This window comes from Syngnathus acus, chromosome 8 (genome assembly GCF_901709675.1).
Source record: "Syngnathus acus chromosome 8, fSynAcu1.2, whole genome shotgun sequence".
Lineage (NCBI taxonomy): Eukaryota > Metazoa > Chordata > Actinopteri > Syngnathiformes > Syngnathidae > Syngnathus > Syngnathus acus.
Window position 1 is genome coordinate 4,151,472 of NC_051093.1, and position 23,337 is coordinate 4,174,808.

At 44.3% G+C, this 23,337-nt stretch overlaps 2 protein-coding genes and 1 long non-coding RNA gene across 6 annotated transcripts in view; 2 read left to right on the forward strand and 1 right to left on the reverse strand.

Moving 5' to 3' along the window:
- The first annotated feature begins 675 nt into the window (after positions 1-675).
- Positions 676-4,812, forward strand: moto (minamoto). The gene is made up of 7 exons (XM_037255677.1): positions 676-1,254; positions 1,614-1,768; positions 1,841-1,945; positions 2,130-3,345; positions 3,451-3,591; positions 3,664-3,826; positions 3,905-4,812. Exons 1-7 carry the CDS (start codon positions 1,213-1,215, stop codon positions 4,165-4,167), a joined length of 2,085 nt encoding a protein of 694 aa, XP_037111572.1. The 5' UTR covers positions 676-1,212; the 3' UTR covers positions 4,168-4,812.
- Positions 4,813-4,847: 35 nt separating this feature from the next.
- ccdc43 (coiled-coil domain containing 43) lies at positions 4,848-6,592 on the reverse strand. The gene is made up of 5 exons (XM_037255680.1): positions 6,383-6,592; positions 6,029-6,125; positions 5,690-5,825; positions 5,395-5,450; positions 4,848-5,227 (listed from the first exon to the last, which is right to left on the reverse strand). The coding sequence occupies exons 1-5, from the start codon at positions 6,554-6,556 to the stop codon at positions 5,040-5,042; spliced, it is 651 nt and encodes a 216-aa protein (XP_037111575.1). The 5' UTR covers positions 6,557-6,592; the 3' UTR covers positions 4,848-5,039.
- A 17-nt stretch (positions 6,593-6,609) lies between these two features.
- LOC119125332 overlaps positions 6,610-23,337 on the forward strand; it is a 74,383-nt gene continuing 57,655 nt past the window's right edge. For all 4 annotated transcript variants that reach the window (XR_005098462.1, XR_005098463.1, XR_005098464.1 and 1 more), the window contains exons 1-2: positions 6,610-6,692; positions 8,316-8,430. This is a non-coding gene — a long non-coding RNA (uncharacterized LOC119125332). The remainder of the gene's footprint in view (positions 6,693-8,315; positions 8,431-23,337) is intronic.

Sequence of the window (23,337 nt, forward strand, 5' to 3'; positions counted from 1 at the left end):
AAGAAGACACCCCCCTTTAATACATTTTTATAACCCTACAAACAGTAATAACACGTATGAAAGCATTTGCTTTCATTTCATTTCAACCCTTAAAATATACAAAACATCTCACCACATGATGACACATAATTGCGTAAATAACCACTTAAAATGCGGAAATTACAAAGTGATACTTTCCGCACGCCCAGCTGCACGACAATCATCGAGTGTTATTACTTGCGTTGTTAAAACTTTTTATTGGGAGTGCCAAATAATACTTTATGCACGTGAAAATAATATTGTATATAACAAAATGATTATTATATATAAATTTGCAGATGGATACACTACCTAAACTTTAGGTGTCAAACTCATTTTTTTCGCGGGCCGCATTGTAGTCATAGCTTCTTTCGGAGGGCCATTATGACTGTCAACCCAAATAAATGTATGAGCACCTCATATTATATACAGTAAAAGCTACAAAACAAACTGACAAATAACTCGTTTTCAAATCAGACGAGTAAAAACTGGTCAAATATTAAAAAAAAAAAAAGATATTATTAAAAGTGAAGACAATTTGCAATTCTAGTAATGACACACGAATTTGATGCACAATTTTTCTTCGCGGGCCAAATTCCTTGTTTGGCACGCTCAAACATGGCGAATAAAAACTTGAATCTTGAATCTTGAATAAAATGATGTGGCGGGCCATATCTGGCCCCCGGGCCTTGGGTTTGACACCTACAGTAAGGTTCTCCAAAATGGGGCGTGGTCAGCACATGGTTGCTATCCTCATTTAACGTCTGCTTTATGCTAATTGGGCGTCAGGCTTGACCAATAAGAAAAAGGACATTTTAGTTGATGGTGGGGGGGCCAAGGTCGAGGTTTTCGGTTATTTTAAGTTTACGACATCTCTACAAGTTGACGCAACAAAATTGTCGAGGTACGTTTACTCAAGATTGGTTTAAAATTGTTAGATTACTGTTTTGCGTGGTTGGATGTTCCTATTATGGCACGAAAATTGCCAAGGGCAGTGATATCACTTTTCTAACTAGCCAAAAGTCAGCCAAAATGGCGGGCCTCGCTTTCTCCGTCGTGCGTGAAATTAAAACAATAGCACTTTCTGTCAGACCCAATTCCGATGTTGTCATTGTTAACTTAATTGTAAACTTGTATCTTGTGATTAATTAGGAACACAAAGAGTCAAGTGGAAAGGGCGATCAGAGTTTCAAAATGGCATCTGACGAGTTTTTATTTAGCTCGTTTATCGGTCAGGTAAGCATTCACAGGTAATGCGCACACTGTACACACACCAAAGACTTCAGATACGTCTTCACGTTTTTTCCGATGAATCCTAGTCACTTTCCACCTTTCCCTTGGGCCGTAATCATCAATTGAAATGCTGAAAAGCAGGAAAAAACGTGGTTCCTACTCTATACTAGTCTAAAATGGTGGAACATTGTGAACATGTTCACTTCAAACTCTTTATGGGACGGCAGTTACTTACAAACGTACACAAAACAACAACAATCCTAATGTAATGTAAATATGAAACAGAATATGCTGAGATTTAAAGATTACTGGGTGGTTGTCAGTTTAGAATGTTGTAGGTTTCTCGATTGTTCTCATTTCAGGCTCGTGTCAACGGCAATGATGGAAGTACCTCCGTTTCCAGCCTGGGTTTTAGTCCTCAGGAAGAGGAAGTGGCGGGGTTCAAACTCTGGTCTCCCAGTGGTCACAGTGACACCAATGAACTTAGTCATTGTGCACGGATCAGCATTTGGAGCAGGTATTGTTTTACTTTTTTTTTTTTTTTTACCAAGTATCAAATACTTTTGTGATATTTTTTTCTCTCTTAAAGGAATGACACAGAAAACAATGAAATTGATGAGGTGGATCTGCAGTGTTTAGTGGCCAACATTTTAGATGAAGGTGATAATATCCAGAGCGGATGCAACAATAGTAGGTGTGTAATATGTCACAATGAAAAGTTGTCACACCAATGTAAAATAAAAGAGCTGATACTAAATCAGTAATATGCTATAAATAATAACAAATGAGCTTCTGCTGCTCATTCGTCCACTGTTGAGCAGTTTATCCACAATTGTATTTGTTTAATAACAACCCAAAAAAATTCTGATATCTTCTAGGAAGCCATCTAATGCCAACGGTCTTGGGTCTCCTGAGACTTGGAGGGAAGACATTTTACAATATTGTCAACCAGCGAATACACTTCCGAACTACGTTCCGAGTGAGCTTTTCATTGAGTCTCAATCGGTGTCCAAAAACGAGATGTTCCTTCAGAATCTCAGTGGCATTTCTGCTAATCCGGACTGGTTTAGTCATGTTAACGGAGACGGAGAAAGCTATGACAGACACCCAACGAAATCGCCTCCAATTTTTCCCATCTCCAAAACGCCGAGCACCTTTCTACCACTGACACTGGAGAACAACTATGACCTGTCATCTGATTATCACCCGGCAAATCATCAGCTCGTTAACGACTTCCCTCAAATCGGTGACGACTTGCAGCTCCAATGCAAGACGAGCGGGCTATTTTTTGATCATTATGAGAGCACGACGAGTGCGGAGCCCGTTTGTGATAATGAGCGATACGTGCCGGAACACATGAACCAACTGGTTAGTGGTTTGCACGTTCTCATGGCTGATGAGTTTAATTCAGGACGGTGCTTTCCAAACTTAGAACAAAATACAGACTACCCTGAAGACAGCATATTTGCGCAATGGAAATTCCCCAGCCAGGCCATGCCAATATCTCACGAAAAACAGCCAGAGGGAGAATTTTGGGGCAGAAATGTCAAAACAGAGGGTACGGGCTTTCACAAAATGTCAGGATCGGGCAATGAGAATTGTTTTCATTCCCCGTCTTTCAATCCCCCGAACCAATGTCAGAATATTCAAAGAAGGAACCAGTGCTCCAATCCCCGCTCCAAGCAAACTCAGCACAAGATGAAATCACAGAAGGAAAAGAAGCCGCTTGGTTGCTTTGAAGAAAGTCCGCAAAGCGCGTCGATGCACCGAAGACCCCGCGTCGGCCACCTGCGAGGCACGGGAAGATTTAACGGAGAAACTCCCGCTCACGTCAACTGCAACCTCGGAAGGTTCACCCGGCTGCCTGTCAAGTCTGAGAAAGACACGACGCCTCATGAGAGCGCATCTACCGGCATGACGGCTGTCAGCGGGGTGTTCTTGGGTCATCTGAAGGACGCAGAGTTGCACAATGGAGGGAAGGACAAGGACACAGCTGTGCTGCAGAAGAATTCAGAGGGACTTGTGATCCAGTTTTACCTCCACCTGGATGAATGTTCTGAACAGTTAGGCTACCTGGAAGCGGAAAGGAAGGAGGTACTCCCAAAAATGTCACTGCATTTAGAAACACAATTTGTTCGTGTTTGTAGAAATGTTCATATGCTTCATTTATCTCGCATTCCGATTGGCTCTTCATTTCAGATCGAGGTCATCCTCGCCAAAAGATTTCCAGTTGAATGGACACCGCTTCTGTCTCCGCCTCCAACATACCCGCCCGGACTTCCACTCAACTTCAGCAGACTGGACTCTCTCATCGTTAATCAGAAGAAGGAGCTGACCAGCGTGAGATACTCACCTGAGAAATGTTGGATCCCAAAATGACTCACGTGATGTGTTGTTTGTGGCGTTTTGCAGGTGGAATGGCTTTTGTACAAAATGGAGGCCACGTGCAACACACCTCTTCACGCCTCCATTCATTCGGCGCTGAGCAATCATCGCCAGGCTTTATCCGAAGTACAGGCGAGACGCGGGGAAGAACTTGCCAACGTGTTCAAGCGTCAGTGCTTAGAGGACAATGGTAACCTGAGCTACCTGTTCAGATGGTCAAATCGTTGTATAGGGCGTTATGATTAAGACTGCCAAACATATTTTGCAGTTGACGTGATCATCGCTCTGAAGGAGCTCGTCGTGACCACCAGGAAGCTTCGTTCCGTGCTTTGGTGTGCCTTCCAGATGACCGCGCCTCCTCCCACCAGGAGGCAGGAAGACCATGCCGACGCCAACAGGACGCCCTGTGCGACCCTGTGGCACTCTCTCCTGATGGCTGCCTCCGCTTCAAGCAGGAAGCCTGACGACCACGCCGACACAAACGGGGAGGAAACACACACACAGAGGTGCCCTTACTCCGCTACCTTTTAAGCTAGCACCCGACGTGCTAATCAAACCCCCTGTAATATAGCATGTCGCTAATATGAGATCAGCAGAAGATGAGATGATCGCATAGTTAAGACCTCACGGCACGAATTGCGTACTTGCGCACGAACTGTTCATCCATCCAGTTTAACTTTAATCAAGGCTCTTTCCTGAATTCGTTTGTATCTGTCTACAACAAAGCTGTATTTAAATTAACTTATGTAAATTCTTCAAAATAATTTTAGTTTATTTATGATTTGGCCCATCCAGTATTGTCTAAATTATGCAGATATTCTGTAGGATTCGTTTAACTTCAGATGCAATTTGTTTTTTCTTTTAAAACACAAATCGATTGATCATTAGTACCGTAGTATGAAAAGTAGTTTTAATTACTGTCATACTACGCAGCCAAGTTGAAGCATGCAGCATGTCCGCCCCTGTAGTTAAAATATAGAAACCAAATGTTTTATCTTCTGGAGACGCCAATTTGTTCTGTTAGCCAAGTCTGGCGTCAACACGTTCTGCGTCACAACCGTAGTCATTAGCCTTTCATAACGTTTTCCATCCAAAAATTCGGATCGGTCTGGTCATTGCATCTTACTTATATACAATCATAATGGTTCTTAAGTGTTTCTCCATTTTCTACGTTTGCACAACCTTAAATGTTTAAAATAAAAGCAATTGCAATTACTCCAAATGTTTTATTACTTTAAAAAGACACAATTTTAACAACTGCTTGTTCTTAATCTCGCTTGCATTTTTTTTGCCATAGGATGTGATTGGACGTTTTGATAACAAAAACAACAGTTGAATACATTGCACGTTTCAGTGCTTTCACACATCACCCCCTCCCCTCCCACATGTCCTTTCTCCTGCTTTTATCTTTTGCGTTCTCCCTTCTGTGTTCGCTTCTTCTCCTTCTCCTTCCTGTCTTGTTTGGCAAGTTTGTCCTTCTCCCGCTGCATCTTGTCGATTTCCTTCTTTTTCTGGGCATCTTCACGGGCCTGGTCCCGCTTTTGCTTTTGTCTGTTCAAGACCTCCTCCACGTTGGTGTTCTTGAACATGGCTGACGCCCGATGGAGGTCAAGGACAAAACAGTAGGCAGGAAAAGCACTCAGAATTCATCCACAAATCGCGTTCCAGCCTCTAAACAACCATCTTAATGCTAATGTACATGCTAACCAATACATGTGAAAAATAGTTTTGGAAAATACATTGGCATGTGGAGGATACACTTGTCCTGTCCGGGCATGAAGCTTCCATTTGGCGACTCTTCCTCTTCACCTTCAGTGTTTTAGTCAAGGGAACCAAAAGTGTGAAGCCAGTAAACAGCAGTGATAAGTTATATTGAGTATAAAAAGTCTACACACCCATTATTCAAATGCCAGGTTAAAAAAAAAAAAACACACCCCCATAATTAAATAATAAAAAGAACAAGATAATTTCAAAAACGTTTTTCCACCAATACAACAGATCTTTGTCCAGAAATGTGAACTGGACAGACTCTAGGTTTCTAGAAGAAGGATATTCCTCTTCGTCTGTAATGTTGGCGTACTGCGCCAGGAGGGCCTCTTTGCGTTTCTTGGTCTCCTCCGACACTTCTTTGTGCCTCACCACAATTTGAGCCTGCTTCTCGATCATGCTTGCGATGGCCTGGACCTCAACTGGTTGGGAAAACAAAAGCAATCATTTCAAACTTGAGGTAATCCGTCCTTGTGTTATCTGACACTGACAACAGGGACAGGTGCAAGATAAGCATATTATGTCAGTGTGATTCAATGATATGAAGAGATATGTTTACACTGCAGCTTTTGGAGAAGCTTCAGGTGTTATTTGAATGTTTATGCACATAATATTTATTAGTCACCATCTCCAGCATCCTGCTTGTTTGCAGAGCGGATGCAGTAATCCGTCCAATGCTTGATGATCTGTTGGCAGACATCTTCCAGCGTGTCCTCTTCATCCTGCAAATTTGAGGACAGTCATACAATACAAACGCTATCAACACAAGCTGGCTTCATAGTTACTTTGTGACGCACAATATAAAAGCACGAGTTTGGGTTTGGTCTTGAAAGAATTTGACTAACAATTTCCGTGTGGTTTGCGGCACATAGCAGAGAAGTCACTTGTAGAAGTGTGACTGGTTCCAAAAATAAACTGGTCGAGTGAAGAAACAGCTGTCATGTTGGCTACGTGCGACATGCGGGCGTAGCTAGCTCACCAGAAACGCCGATAAAATTCCTTGAATCGCGTCTCGTTTTTCCTCGTCGCTCTCCTCTTCTTGTAGTACGCCCAAAATATAGGCGCCGTACACTTCGCGGTCCACCTCTAACGCGTCGAGCCGCTCATTCAGCCACTTTTCGAAATCGCCGGCGTCTGCCACGGGCGCGGCCATCTTGGCTCGTTGGGGTCCTTCAACCGGCACTCGGCTGCCCTTCGTTATGCCTGTAAGAAAACAACCCGCGAAAGTACCAGTTAGTATTGCCTGTTGTTTTGTTTACCAGCAACAACATGTCTGTCTTCTCAAACAGGTAACTTCACGTTTTAATTGTTACCGAAGCAAAAAGGGACACTTGCTCTTACGATGTTTTATAATCTGTTTTTTTTTGTTGCATTTTGTTTTATGAAGCTGCTGCATAACAAGCTGCAGGTGCGTTATTTGGTGGCAAACACTTGGTCTAGCGGTGACAGAAGCCATTAAAACAAAATTATATGAATAGTGACTTTATTTTTCAAGAGATCTTAGCTAGAGGCATGTATGGGGAAATAAAGGGGGCATACACCCTTGTATTTCAAATATAAGCCCACGTTTTGATAAATAGAATGCAAAGGACATGTTTAAATCTCATTAAACTTGTCTGACAAACCAAATCTGCTAATGCTAATTCTAAGTCTGTTGAGTTTATGTTAATTACAAACATTTCAATACACATTTTAATTGTCAATTCCATGCATTTATACTACCACATTTTCAAGCCTCATGAGAAAAAGCAGAATCTCCCAAAACAAAGTTTAAACTTCCTTTTCATAGACTTTTATTTTATTTTTTATTTTTACAGCAATTACCTGCTGTCTTATTTGATTGGAACTACAGTAGTTATGATGTCTATGTTGTGCTGCTTATGAATTCAGTTCCAAGACTTGAATCAGCACTCAAAGCAAATTTTTCCTTCCTGGTCTTGTGCCATAAGTCCCCAATAGTGGCTGATTGAAAATGGATGGTTTTGATTGTCGCACACAAACTTGCCAATGCTGTTTTCATTAAGATGTTGATTCTCTAAAATAAGCAGTTACTCATTTTCCATTCAGTGAGTTGTTGGCAGTCAAAACACTTTTTGGCAAAATCACGTTGCGTGGTGCCTGATATACTACCATTGTCCACTAGGGGTCAGTAGAGTACACAAATGGCCCTCTCCTCAAAGTCAGGCTCTCCTTTTAGATTTAGTTGCATGACAGGCCTTGTGGATGTTCCTCATGTATGTGATTTGCAGCAAATTTGCTTCATCCTTGCGCATCACATCCGACGTGCAAGTTAAGTGCAATCGTGAGCAGTGCTGCGGGGCAAGACAATGGCCCGCCAGCTGTTTGTTGCTCCCCCGTTCATATGACACTGGGACAACACCTCACAGCTGTTGGAATATATTAAATAATGATTCCGATTGAATAACTTGATTCCGCTTCCAGAAAGTGATTTGTGCAAGGGGGTTTGCGGTGTGTGTGTGTGTGTGTGGGGGGGGGTTATTAGTTACACCCCTAGTTCTACCCCCAGCCAGTCTCACTGCTCCCACATAATGGCTTCACACTTCACTGACGTTGCAGTAATGAAGTGTGAAGCTTCTGTTGGAGGCTACGAGGATGCCGGCGAGCAGAAACGCGTCACCTTTGTGTCCTCGCAGTCAAATACTTGTATCTGCTTGTGATTTTTAACATTGAAGTTTTCGTAGCCAGGGTACAGGCAAGATTGTATTTTGGTCTATATATTTTACGATTGTTTACAGTACTTTATATAAACCGTAACATCAATGCTAATTTCCGTTTCGCATGATATGTTATCATTAAGCTAGTGGACTTGCGGTCAAATTTGATAGTTTGGTTGAATGTGTTTTTTTTTTTCTTTTCAATATCTAATGTTTAATTTTCTTCTGATGTGTGAGGAAACCTCAAGTGGAAGTCAGAAACCGCTTGACGCAAGCACGCTTTGGAGAACTACGCACGCAAAAGTGTCTTCTTCCTCAAGCCCATTTCTTCAAGACAACAAAGTGAAAGCAGGTGCCAAGAAATACTCTGAATACTTAAATATGTTGAAGGATTGTCAAAGGGCTAAAATGTTATTTTTAAAAATCTATGGACTATGACAGATTTCCACTTGTTGAATTGCGGTCTGGAACAAATTGCAAAAGTACTTGGGCGATATTTGTTGTTGTTTTTTTAGCTAATTCGCCGTTCCCATGTGCCCAGTAATGGTCCGTCTACGGTGTGACCAAAGAGGTGAAAGGGAAGCTCTCATTCCAGCGGTCGGCAATAGTCATATTTCAAGCTGAGCGACTCGGGGTCAGCGCTTAATGCCGCCGCCGCCGCTCCTAGTAATGCGTAGCTTTAGGACGCCTGTCCTATTTATATTGAAGGCCCGTGGATTGATGCGAAATGACGAGGGCTGCGAGGCTGCAGAGTGGGCGGGCGTCCACATGCTCCACTCCACAGGCAAGCCTGCGCCTCCGCGGACGCAAATACACACAGACGTACACACACACACTTGTCTCCCGTCCTGATGCCACCAGCCTTGGAAAAAGCCCTCCAGTCTCAATGTGCAATGTCCTCTCTCTGTCAGCATATCCTCAGTGCCGGCGCTAATGTGACAGAATATAACCGGAGCCTGGAACAAGCAGTCGGCGCGGCGCAACGGGCACGCTTCCTCATCTTCGCCGGCAGTTTGCCTCCTCAGCTCGCCGCGCCGCGCAAAGTTGAACATGCCGATTTATCTCCGCCGAGCTGGAGCTAGTCCACGCTCCCGAGTTCACCTTTGGAGCATCTCACTTGTACCGCGACGTTCGATACGGGCGTAAATTAAATACATGACGGTAATGCGCCATCAACTTGATGTTTCCTCAATCGACTTTATTGCGCTCTTCATCTAACGGACTCTTCGGTCCATTTAAATTGTGTCAGCAATGATGTAGCGTGATAATTCGATTAACTTTTATTACGCTGCTGTATACCTCGGACCTCGGATATTTGTCACGCGACCCGATTATAGATGATAAATGTTCCCGCTCTACAGCTTCACTAATTATTGAATGTATTTTAGTGGTAGCATTTTAAAAAGGCCCTTAAGGATCAAGGCGACGTTATTATGAAGTTTGATCACCTCAGTTTGTATTTGGCAATTTCCTGAATGCACTCATTGGATTCTTGTTACGGCGACAACAGCACAGAGACAGAAATGTCCAAAATGGCCGACAGCCCGTAAAACTTCTCTTGGTATCCTCAACGGCTTTTGACAATGGTTTGTTCACCGCACTTTAAAAGTCAACACACCTTTTCAAAGCAATTTTCAAGTTCAAGTGGTGATAAGTCATAATATCCTCCCCGGAAATAGTAGTTCATCACTTTGTTAGCGCTCGCAGCAGGACTATTACACCAAGCTCGTATCTGTGGGAATCATCTGGTTATGTGTAATGAGGCCTCTTATTATTAGCGCTTATGCATCCATCAGGTTGAGTGCAGACCTCCCACTTGGTGCTCTCGGTCGGTCCTCTCGGTGCTCAAGCGTTTCTTCTCAGCTTTTTTTTTTTTGCCGCGGCAATTAAATCTGACCAAAAAAAAAAAGATGAATATGGAACGCTGAGTCAGAGAAGCCTAGTGAGAGGAGTTCTAAGGGGGCTCTCCAAAACGTCAAGAAAATGATTTGACTTTTTATCCTCCCGCTTTTCTGTCGCTGCATGGTTGAAAGAGCCTCACTCCCAGGTTCCGTGACCTTCTGGCTTTGAGCGGAAAGTCTTGGCCGCAACCGTGTCAGCTCTCGCCACTTCTGAGTACGCCGGTTGGAGGGTTGGGGGGGGGGAGCTGAGTGAGGGCTGAGCGCATTCGCCTGGACAGCACAGTGGAGAAGGGTAAATATTTAGCCGCGCCACATGGGGAGGGGCTCGGAGGTTCTCCCTTTGCCAGGACTTGTCTCCGTCGCTCTGTATTCGGGGTCACGGATCTCATTTCTCAGATTATTTTTCAAGCTGGCCACAGATGGCGAATTAAATTGAAGACCTTTCTTTGTACGGGGCATGAAAGGCTGCCGTTTGGGAGCTTCTAGAGAGATGATACGAAAAGGAAATTGATAGTGTCCATTTATTGTACACCTAAAGGTTTTTGTAGATCCATTCAAAGATCAAGTGTGTAATGAAGCAGAATCAGTAAATTTACACTGACATGCTTAGATTCAACTTGCAAGTCTTGATTTTGGTTGCTATGGTTCTGTTTGCTTTTCCATGTTGCTCCACCAAATATTTGAAGACTCTCAAGGTTGTTTACGCTTAGCCTTCAGTATTCATCCAAAAGCTGCGCCAATCTGAAAAGATTCCCGTGGCTTTCATGTCTCCCGCCGCTGTATTTGTATCTGTAATATTATGCAGAGCTCCGATCAAGGTCAACGGTGTCGAGGCGAATCTCTGCATCATCACTACAGCAGGACGTCGAGGGTGACAGTCGGAAAGAGAGCCGAGGTCCAGGGAGGCCTCACCGCATTTGTCGTGATGACGGGTTGAGTCGAGCCGGCTCTGCGTGGAGCCATCACTCGTAGACGCCACCTGTGCGCATCACGTCAAGAGTCGCTTCCCCTCCTCCCCTTCGGATCCAAAACAGCTACCACTCTTCCCCAAAGACTTGTCAGAAGATTTTCCTCGAGTCGTACAGAAGAATATTTGTGGGAGCAGATCACAAATGTTGGACCTGAGTGAGAACTTGAAGATCTTATTTTGCCTAAGCTAAGCACGATCTCTGAATTACCTACAATATTTTTGTCAACGTCCAAGACTGGTTGAGACCATAAAGTCAAACGTAAGACCAGGGCAGATGACAGGTAGAGATCAAGATCAAGACCAGTTGAAGACCAAGTCCTGATCAAGGCAACCCAAAAACAACTCAAGTCCAAAGTTGGCTTCGGGCATGTGTCTTAAGGTTTTTAGGAATCCAATCATCTTCTGGTTATCGGATGTTCGATGTTTGTCAACAAGAAAAACAATATTGAAAAATAAACAGAGGTTTCAGTTTCGAGTCGGTTTATTCTGACACCTACCAAAGATGATCTTGATAAAAGCCTTGTCACTAGAGAATACAGCCGTAAATTACATCTTATTAGTACCAGAACAAGCAGTGACACAAGGAAAACATCTTCATGCTCTCCCTAATTGCCCCCCCCCCCTCAGGGCTTAGTGTGTTTATGTGGACCGCTATCGACAGCCAGAGTCATTAGGACATCACACTCGAGCTGATGAGAAGAGATTTCAGGGGGATGTGTCCGTCCCAATTTGTTAATTTGATGTGAGTGAATGACACCGCGTCGGTTTGCGGTCTCTCGCCGGATGAAATACCGTCAGGCTTCGGCCCGTGCGTTTGGCCTCCAGGGACGGCGGTCCAGCCAAGCCTGGATTATGAATAGACAGCAGCGGGAGGTGCAAAGGGCATTCCGGTTTATGTGTCAATGAAGAAGTAGCTGATAGCCAAGCTTATCTGTCACTCTCTCCCGGCTCGACAGAGAGCCGGGAAAGGTCGCGGGTCAGCCCGGTCAGTCGCATCTATTTTGTCCCAACAATGAGTTCTTGTCTGATGGAGATACGCCGGCTGTCCGTCACTTTGCGGCGCTGATATTGTGTCAGCCTTGTCTGAGGGCCGAGCAAGGCCGGCCGAGCGAGCCTTCTTGTAAATGTCCGCGAGTGTGTTGTCAGATTGGGATCTCCAGTCAGGTAGCATTATCACCGACGCCACCCTCCGCCGTTCATGACTTTGCCTCCTCACTTCCTCCCTCCTCCTGACATCCTCAGGGGGGAGCAGATAAAAATCTCAAGCTGGGCTCTTGGCAGTGTTGAAGAAATCTTTTTTCTGAAAAGCGCTCCGAGTTTAGGTCATGTCCACAGGGAAGGGGATTTTAAAATGTGTCGTTTTTAGCTCTTTCGGTCACATCAGATTCTGCTCTTGGTCACGACAAATCGACTTTTTGGAAATGTCATATATCCATCTAACATTAGAAATTGAGATTCCCTTTTATTTTTTTCCAGAAACGTTTTACTAAAACCTTGTGGACACACAAAAACCTTTTTCAGTTTCTCAAGTTTTTGGGATCTATCTGGACCTTGGTGTTTTTGAGTAGTTTAATGGAAGCAACCAACTTGAAGATTGAAAAATAATACAGATACGGCTCGTAGTCAAACTGAAAAACGAGACAAATCCATGAGAACTGCTGTTGCACCCTAACCCTAACCCTCACTCCCGCTTAGTCTTTTTTCGCAAAAGTCTTTCCTGAAGAAATCAAACGTTAGCCAAAGAAACTGCAACATCTGTCTTTGTGGATGTTAGCTAATGTTTACTCCGCACACCCTGGCAACTCCTCAAGACTTCTCTGAATAGAAGCTCACTTTATATGTCAGAAACCCATCTTGTCCTTTTGTGAACACCATCTTGGCGACAATACCCGACGACGGTTCAATATTTACAACACGTACGATCAATACTTTGCTGAAATGCTGATACTTTATTGTCCAGGGACACGCAGAGAAAGCCACAAACTCACCCCGACAATAACAAATGTTAGCTTTGGATTCTTGGCCTTGTCTCCTTGGCCTTCCCTGTTTTTTTACGAGTGACGTACAAACACAAGCACAGACAAAAGTATCGGATGATTTGTTCCATAACATTATCGATTCCATCTCAGCATCTTCGTCTTTGCTCAAGTCTGACCAAAGTAGCAAGCGTGTCAAGAAATCACATTCTTGATTGTTTTCTACGATCAACTTTTTCTCCTCCCCCACGCTGCCAATTAACAAGCTTTGATGTCTATCTGAAGCTGACGAGGCGGGAATTCGTTTTGGCAGCGATGCTAATGTGGCGTCGCTTGTTGTTTCCGCAGCGGATTTTCTTAATTCGCCACTTGTTCCACGCTCGGAAACACGGGGGCTTTATTTTGTAATCTGGGAGGTCCCGCCGACGCGAAGACCGACGACTAGGCCCGCTTAACCACCCCCCCCACCCAACCACTTCACCTCGTCGCTCCTCGTCAGCCGCTACCTTAATTAGTCAGAATTAAGATGAATGCGCGGGCCTCCCGCGATCAATTGGTATCGAGCGGACCTTCGCTCGCCCTGCCCGGGGGGCTTGCTCAGTCGGCACATCATTTATATCAATAGCTTTTGTTTTTCTTTGCTCGCCGGCGCCTCCGTGGAAGGCTCGCCCCATCTCTTTGTGAAGTGGCCGCCGTGACACGCCGCACTTCACATTTATATTGATATCGCAGACACATGCGCCCGCACACACACGTTGGATTTGTTTGGTACACATGATGACATGCTTTTTTTTTTTTGGTCTCCTCGTGCTAACAAGTTGACCCCTTTTAGATGTTGGTGCGCTGTTGTCTCGCTCCGTCTTGTCTTGTTGTTTGTTGTTCTGGTGGATGAGAAGCTAGCTCTACGGGATTTTATTGATGTGGCCCATTTAGCTCAATGGAATTACTGCCAAAAGATGTGTATCAATCTCTGGCCGTTGATGTCGGCCTTTGGTAGACAGTGTTTTAATAATGCAAAATAATTTTTTGAAAAATAATTTGACAACACCAGCATACAACTACTAACGATAATAATAATAATAATAATAATAATAATAATAATCATCAGTATAATAATAATAATAATAAATATCATTATTATTATTATTAATAACAATAATAATAATGATAATGACTACATTAATATTAACTATGAATATTAATAATTGTAATGTTCTCCAAATGTATCTTAAATAAAGGAAAAGCAAAACTTTAATTACCGCAGTATTTGAAAACACAATAACATTATTATTAGTCGAATGTATAATCAAAGTTATATAATATATAGTAAAGTATAATCGTCACTTCTGGATGCAACTTTGATTAAAATATTGTAAACAAAAACAAGACTCTTACCATCATCCTTCGTTGTCATAATTGTTATTATGACAAGATAACCTTTACTGGGGACTTGCATAATTGATTATGATTATGATAAACTGCAATAAACTGTCTGAAAATCGGCGGATCCAGACTGTAGCGCACTTGCGGCCAAATTAGGACAAGTGCTATCAAAAATGGATGTATGGGCGACCATTATTTGCCCTAAAGTTGTTGTTTCAGTAGTAATTTGTCCGTTTCCATTCAGCGTGTTTAATATTGTTGTGGATGAAAAGGATCGTGTCGTCTCTGCGGTCCGGGACGAGTTTGGGCTCACGCTGCGAGTCTTAATGAGTCTGATGAGTGATGAGTCTTATTTCTCTCCATACGCTCCCGCCAGAGAAAAACAATACCGGGACAATCACGGAGCCCCTTGTGATTGCGAAGGTCGAAACGGAATACAAACGAGATCGATTTGTCATTTCCGCACAAAGTTGTGACACCCTGACATCGTTCATTTATTTAATAGTAATTGCTGCAATTTTTTTGTTGTTGTTGAAGGGATGGATGTATTGATTTGACCTTGGAATCCCTTATCTAATATCTCCTTTTGTTTTGCTTACTTTTTTTGCCAGTGTAGAAATTTGCTCAGCATTTTATATATAATTGGAGTGCTTTGTAACTTTGTAACACTTTTTTTTTTATAACCAATGAATTTCCTTTTTTTTTTTCTATCTCTCTGTGAATTTAATAGATTTCCAAACCAATATTTAATGGCAGCGACAATTTGTTCCCCTCTCCATCCTGTAAGGGTGACTTGATTTTATTTTTTTTTTGTATCGCCTCCAGAGAAATTCATTCGTAAAAGTAACACAGCACTCCTATTAGCTTCTTTTCACCAAGGTTAATGGCGTAGCAGTGAACAGCTCTCGCTGACAACAATCCAGTTTGTCCTCTCCGGGTCACCGAACGTGCTCTGCGCTTTACAAGTACTCAAGGGTGTCACCTTTGCCTCCCAGCGTGTACGCTAAAAGCTCTCGGGCCTTTCTCCGCGTCGCATTCCTGCTGAGCCGTCCGGCCGGAATGCTCGGCCTTGACGCTTTTAAGCTAAGTTAGCGACAAGCTCTTCTGTCTTAAACGACACCAAATGACTCTTTTTCTTCCTTCCAGTTCCCTTTTTTCTTCTTCAGTGCCGCTCTCTTAAAGGACCTCCAGGACTTGAACTCTGACTTGAAACTCCGCCCGAGAGAGCGTCCGTGTGTCGCGAGCTCATCAGGTTCATAGGTTGACGCGGAATAAAGAAAAAAGCCCGCCGGCGGAAGGCGGGAGTCTGTCCGAAGCATCTTTAAGGATTAATGGTGCGAGGAGCGGCACTATTAATCCTCCTCCCTGGCTCGCTGATGCGCCGTATAGAATATGAAGGTGACAAAGTGCAGTGTAAATATTAACCAGCGTATCCCCTCGCAATTTTGCCCATTGCTCCAGCTTCTCTGCTTATTACCGCCGCCGTAATGAGTCACGGAGGAAAACCCCCTCGTTCATTCTCCTTCGTAGGGATGTGCGGCGACTTTTTTTTTTCTGCCTAATTTGCCATTGTGAATACGATCGAGTTAAGTGGCCCGGGTTTGTTTTGCTCCCCGGCTCCCTGCTGTGCTGGCATTAATACACCACTTGGGCTATAAAAAGAGGAAGGGCGGGGGGTTCGAGGGGGACCGCGGTGGCACGTTTCAAAGCAGCAGTGATGCTGATGAAGAGCGATGTCGTGAAGGGAGACCAATGCCCGGGCCCTCAAGTGTTCTGACGGCCCCGAGGCCCACGGCCGCCCCGCCCGTCACTCGCGGCGACGAGCGCAAACTGTAGCTCGCCTGAACAGCAGCCAAGCTTACTGGCTGTTTGCGATTCTGCAGATGGTGCTCGGTTTAATCGCCGAGAAACTGATATTCCGTCGTGTTCATCCTTAACGCGTCCTCAAAATGAAGTTCTTTGGAATAGAGTCAATAAACGTTGTTACTTTATTATTTTTAAAAGCCGCCAGTGCCACACGCCGTTACGTCAACATTCATTACGTCAACCGATCTCAACTTCGGTATTTTTCTTGCCGTCCAAAGAATATTTCTTTCTTCCATGCAGAAAGTGGAACCAAAGAAAACGAGGCGTGTGGAACATGCTAGATTCTTGTTAGCCGGGATCCGGAATAATCAAGACGCTCACGGAGCTCTCGCCGCAATCCTGCTGGGCCTCTGAGACGTGCTTGCGGAGCCTTGGGGGGGCCTCACGGGTGGAGGCTGAGGTGGGCGGCAGTCGAAGGGAGGGGCGGGGGGGATGCTGTCTGACAGTAGCAAATGTCTATTGGGAGATTTGTGGCGGAGGCTCGGGGCAAAGAGTGGAGACGGTGTCAGGGCGATACCCTTGACGGTGATGTGATTGAGTAGACAGCTGCGACCCGCTTCGTTCTTTACCCGCCACCCAGCTGACTCCCCCCCCCTCCCACCCTTGCCCCCACATTCCTTTCCTCCTGCCTCTACCTCCCCAACCCCTTCGCCTTAAAGCGCATCTCCGTGAGAGTGAGTGAAAACTGGCTATTACACCCGAGCACATCCAAGTAATTTATGCATGATTGCCTCTCAATCGGAGGCAATTCATCATCCTCTTTCCTATCTTTCTTTTTTTTTTTTTTAATCTGTCGACGTCTTGTTCCGCCGGACTTTAATCTATGTGGCTATTAAGAACGCCTGTGCAATAATGGCTCGGCCAGCTCAGGTGACATTGGCACCGTCATTGGCGTCGAGCGGCTTCGATACGTGGCAAGTGACGGCGGGAAATGGGAAGAGGGCAGATGCGCCTTTATTAGAGCGTTTGTTTGCGGCAGATGTGAGGAGATTTGTCTGTGCAAAGTTCACGCTTTGCTTTAATTTATTAGCGTTGTACCCACACGGACACAACTGCACACGCTGTTGACTGTTGATTTCCTTGTGTTGCTTTCATTTTTTGTCGTTTATTGTGCATAGGAATGTCAGTTTATAAAATGATCAATTAATAACTGGAGCGAGTTGCACACTTATCGACGTGAGGTGTGGCTAATGGAAACTGACCTGGCGCCATGTTCTCGATCTGCTCCATTCAGCAGGGGAATGCATCTTGATTTAGACGCTGTCCACCAACCACCAAGGTTGGGTGATTATTTTCCTAGCAATTAAAAAATATGCATTTTCAATCAACCGCAAACTGCTGTATGTAATTTTTTTTTAACCGTATTTGTAGTTTGAAATCCTTTTTAAAAGGTAAGAACAAGCCAAAATGAATTTATTTTCAATTAAATTTTATTTTAATTTAATCATTTGTTCTCAAATGTGCTACAATAAATTTCCCACAATTTCCAAATATTTTGAATCTGCAAGTAAATAGTGGCAATAACAAATGAACCTTTTATGAATGAATATTTTATTGAATCACGTGTTAACTTGATTCCAGCAATTATTTAGTGATTTGATGTTTTTTTGTCACGTTACGGCCACACTGCTCATCTTTTCCCGCCTCTCTGCAAATATTTTTCCAAGCTAAATGTTACCCCCCCCCCACCCCGTCGTCGTCTCGACCGCTGGAAGTCAAATTTCTAGTTAGGGACTTGCATGCCGACACAGATGGTCGGCATTATCTTAAGAACGCCCAGATGTTTTTTTTTTTTTCTCTCTCCAAAAAGTAAATGAGTCATATTTCAGTAGCCGTGCGACATCCTTCGCGTTTTAACGCCACTGCGGCAGCGAGGGAAAAGTCCCGTACAAAGTCAAATGGGACAGGTAACTCTTGTTCTTTACTTCTAAAACTTTTTTTTTTCATGTCTGGAAATTGTTTTCTTGTGTCTGTCCTCCTAATGTGCAAATGCTTTAGAGAAGCCGCCTCGTGGCTCTCTTAAGGAGCAACACTGCAATGAAGCAATCCATCTAAAAGACACCCTCTTGATTTGGCTCCTTTTTAATCGTCTGCGTGCATGTGGCGACCATTCTTCCCATTTCTACTTAACTTTGTGAAACCACAGAAGAAAAATCTCTTGGAGGTTTCACGCTAAATGTCAAACTAATTATAAAACAAAGAGAATTGCATGTTGTGGATAGAAAACAACCAAATAATTTGGACTCAATAATGGACTCTGCCCCTACTAGCTTACATAATCGTAAACGCCATTAGCATCGATAGTTGCGTCGATATAACCCAACTCAAATGGTGGAACAACTTGTACAATATAACAAGATGTATTTTATACTGTGAAGCATATATTCTTTATCCTCTGCAAAATAAACTTGACTTGTAAGCCTAAATTCAAAAAGCTCAACTAGAAACTCTCCCCACAGCTTGAAACTCCAAACCAGCCTGCTTGTATATATTATTGTCAAAAAAAAAAAAAAAGGCCTCGGTTGAGGGCTGAGCAACTCTATATTTCTTAACTTCTTTCAAAGAAGACTATTGGACCCAGGTGCGTGCGTGTTAAATCGACAATCTTAAAAGAATATAAAACACATTCTCCCGATGAGCATTTTGCTCACTTGGCGTCCTTGATAACAAAACATTTGGACGGCTACCGAGTTGACGTTTGCACCTCAGCTGAATGCAGAAGCTGAGAGATCTGTTGGCTATAAAGAAAAAAAAAACCAGCGCTGATTAATTTATGCCCCTTTGTCATTGTCATGTAATAATAACAACATGCCAAGCATCCATCAGCTAGAGTGATGTTGTTATTGATTATATCGTCGGCAGCCTGTAGGCTTGACATCGCAATCTTCACACACTCGCTTCTCACACTCTCCGCCACGCATGCGAATGCTCACACGCGTGTACCGGAGAGATAACATGAAGACACGAGAGCGTCATACATGATGCCCGCAGGCCGCCGCTTTGTCGGGATTTGGCCGCGTTATCGCGGTTGTTGCCTCGGAGCTCGGTCGCCGTTGTGCGGATGGTGACGCCAAGCCTGCCGGACCCAAACGTACACAATCTCGCTCGGCTTTCATCTCGTGGTCACGCTCGCTCTTCCAGGCTTTTTTTTTTTCTTTTTTACTCTCTGCTGGACTTTGTCATGAAATTCTCCCAGCTTTCTCCCTAACTATAGTTCAAAGCCTTAACTTGAAACCAGATCCTAGGCTTGAGTTTTAAAACTTTTTTAAACTGGACCTGAAAACATAATTGAAATCGTAACTTTGTCTTGAGACCCAATTCAAAATCATTTTCCGGATCCGATCGAATACTGTATTTTCCGCACTATAAGGGCTTATAAGGCGCACCTTCAATGAATGGCCCATTTTAAAACTTTGTCCATATATAAGATATATACATTTGGCCCGCGGGCCGTACTTTGGATACGCCTGCTGTAGTGGCTCAATATCGGTCCTATGTACTTTATTCCTATGTTCATTATTTGTTTCCTGGAGTCCGGTTTGTTTGGGTGCGTATATATATAAGGCGCACCTGATTATAAGGCGCACTGTCGGCTTTTGAGAAAATTGGATGTATTTAGGTGCGCCTTATAGTGCGGAAAATACGGTAGTTAATTCTTCATGATAAAAATCAAAAATATTTTGGAGGCTCTTTGTCACTGCCACTGTCAGCCAGATCGTGCAACGTTTCTTGTCCGCCGGTGGCGGCGGCGCTGGCCCGACGCCATGTCGCTTCCAAGCCGAGACTTAGACGGCAGCTGCGTCTCGGGCTCCAAAAGATGAGGGAAAAAGACATGATGTAATCACGGAGATCAAGAATTTGGAGTTGTCTGGCTGAAGCGACGCTTGGGACACTTCCAAAGAGAACAACGGGCAGACTTCTATCAAAGCAAAATGAGAATCTCGCCGATCGCTCCGCTTCACTTGCGTCGCTATCTCATATCGGGTAAAATAAAGTTTGATTCCAGACAGGTGGTTTTGACTCCAGAACCTCAGCGGGGGCCTGGGCTGACAGTTCCACTTGAAACGCGTCTGTAAATGTGAGCTTTGACTGTCAGCGTCACGTCCCCGCTGGTGTGTCACTTACGCTTCAAACGTTTTTAGCTATTGACTTATTCATCGCCGTCTCTTTACATATTTCATATGGCGCGTCTTCTTACTTGCGGGCGGGCCACCGGTGACCTCCATAACCGCCAAATCCGAACGGCCACGAGACGATATGATCGGCAAACAAAAGAGTTCTCACACGTCGTTGACGAGGTGGTCGGTCGTTTGAACGATCGTCACCCGCATCGTTTCTGTATCATCGTTTTGTTTCATCAATCACTCGTCGGAGACTGCAGCCGCTTGTGATTGTAACGATTGCACTTTGATTTGTCGCGTTAATACATCAGCTTTTCGGTGCCAGCTCGTCTTTAATCGCGCTAGCGCTGACCGGCATTAATCATCCAAACGGCTCTCCCGAGGTAATTAACGCCTCGATTATAGACAGTTGATTGTCGCACTGGCGGACGTGACGATTTTTCTCCGATTATATATCAACGAGTCACTGTCTGGCTATTTGATCTTGGCATTTTATGGCAAACTTTTAAATCTCGACTCTAGCAGATTAGTTTCCTCCTCCCCAGTATTTCTTTTTGCGGCTAGTGCCGCGCCTTTTCACTCAGCCATCAAAAGATCTTGATGGTTTGACAGGTCGGGCCTGAGAAGCTCGCCGCCTCCCTCCAGACGCCCCCTCCCCCAAATGTTTTTCGCCCCATTTTCAGGGCTTTTCCATGGCAACTTGGATCCGGTGAGCAGGCGAGAGGTCTCCAGTGGAAGCGCAAACGCTGCTGTCAGCTGACGGGGAGACGAAGACAAAAGGGAAAGTTAGACGGGAAGTTAGCAGTTACGGGGGGGTGAAATAGAAATTATAAAATTAAATTGCTGTTGTCCAATATTATTGAGAGAATGATCAGGAAACAAGCCAGTGTTGTGGCAACTTACTCTTATTGTCGACTTCCTGTTTCAACTCGTACAGCTTCCCATTAGGCACATCAAAGTGTCACACCTCCTCAGAAGATCTAACCCACATTTTGCTCTATTTGAAGAGGTCCTGAGCTAAAAACATGCGTCCCTCCGTTTCAAAGTTAGAAAGCCCTGGTGTCATTCCTTCTCAAGCAATTGCCCGCATGGCTTCCCAGGACTCTGCCCCTCTCTGCTCTTTGTCCCCCCACCCCCCTCTTGCAACTTTAAAGTCGGGCTACGCTCGCTCTTTGGGTAGGATTACGGCGGAATCCCGACGGTTTGAAACAGTCACACTCTGCCACTCAAAGCCAGGCATTTTTCTTTGCGGCGTTTATTAAAGGAGCTCTGCGGTGACAAGTGAAGCGTTTTGCAGCACCCGAATGAGGGATACAGAAGAGCTTCCGACCACTTTTTTTTTGGAGGTGGGGGTGGTGGGGGGCTCAGGGATACAACATCCTACAAAGGATCACAAAGAAGCTTACGGTCAGGAACCTGTGGGATGCAATTAAGTGGAAACAATTAAATGCATTTCCTCTTAACAATGATTGGGGGAAAAAATCTGATCGACACTATGAGTGCGTCATGGCAACCAAAACACACTCATTGTACTCATTGTATTTTTTTTTATTAATTAATTATTATTTTTTTTATATTTATTTATTTTGCCATGTCAAAACAAATAAAGTGTGTGCCCGAGGCTCTGAGTTAGACCCCGCTCTCCCAAAAATCTGGTCTGATTGTTAACTTCCTGTTTTGACATCACACAGGCTTTTGCCTAAAAATATTACTATTTATTTTATTATTAATTATGAGTTATTTGAATTATTTTTCATTATTTATTTTCTTTTTTTTCTCCTCTGCTGTAACCAACTATAAATAATCCCACCTAAGAGGATATGTGTTAGGCCTTAAAACACCTTGCGGTTCTGCAATCCACCTTAAGAACATCACGCGAACGGGCTGGGACTGTCAGACTTACTGTTTATCTATTTCTTCTCGCACTCCTAGCTCATTAGCGAACGCTTGGTGCAAATATGGATCCGATCCACCGCGATCCATCACTTGTGACACGTACACACTGTAATCTATTTTAAACAGCGGGCTATGATGCTGATGATGCATGGCAGAAGAGGGGATATTGTCTGCACATTTATGAGTGTGTATATTGATCATCAATTTTATCCCGCCTCCCTCGCCGCCAAGGCTTTATATGCAGTCACGGCGTATTGACAACCCGAACCTGTTAGACTGGAAGCGGGCTAAATTGAAACATGATGATGGAGACCCTTCTAATAAAGGCCACTTAGTGCAGCATCAGTGGAGAAGAGTAAATCGTTCCAAAACTTTGTGCGTATCGATCCGTCGCGGTCGAGAGCCATCGCGGTTTGCTCGACCGAGCCGGAGGGGGGGATGATAGCTGCCGTCTTGTTTAACCTTTGAGGATGAAGCAATAGATCACAACATTGAGGAAAAAGTATGTTTAAGAGTTTGATTAGAAGAGACAGATGGCCTGAACATTTACGAGGATGGCTCGTCGGGTCTTGGTATTATTTTTTTGTGACGACATCATTGGAGATTTTCTAGAGAACATTTTTCAAAGGGCTGACGATTTTGCCCGATATTTTATCAATGGTGCTTAGTCGTTATTTCTCTGAGATGTCTAAATGTGTCTGAAAATAATCCAAGATGCCATTGCCTCCAAGCCTGTGAATTCCTCACCATCCTTTGGAGATACCCGTAGCCTTTCTTCTCACGCCCAGCCCCTGTTGCCGACAATCTCGATCCGCATTCTGGTTTGAAGGCGCTGCCAGGTGCCGCTGGCTCCAACCATATGTCCTCCGAAACCATCGAGGGAGGGGAAAATGGCGCTGGGGTCCGGGATCAAAATCTGGAGCCACCTCTAAGAACGACCCGATGTGAAACTCTACTCCGATAACACGTGGCCCCGACGCAAAGCCGGCGGAAATTCGTCCCTGGAGCAAAGGTCCGCTCCGCCTACCCCCTTGGGCTTGGGGCGGGAAATGACGGATCCTATTTCCGAGAGCCAATTGTCTTGGAGAAAGTCTGTGACCATTTGAGTTCATTGTGTTCCCATCTTCCTCTGTCAGGAAGTCTCCG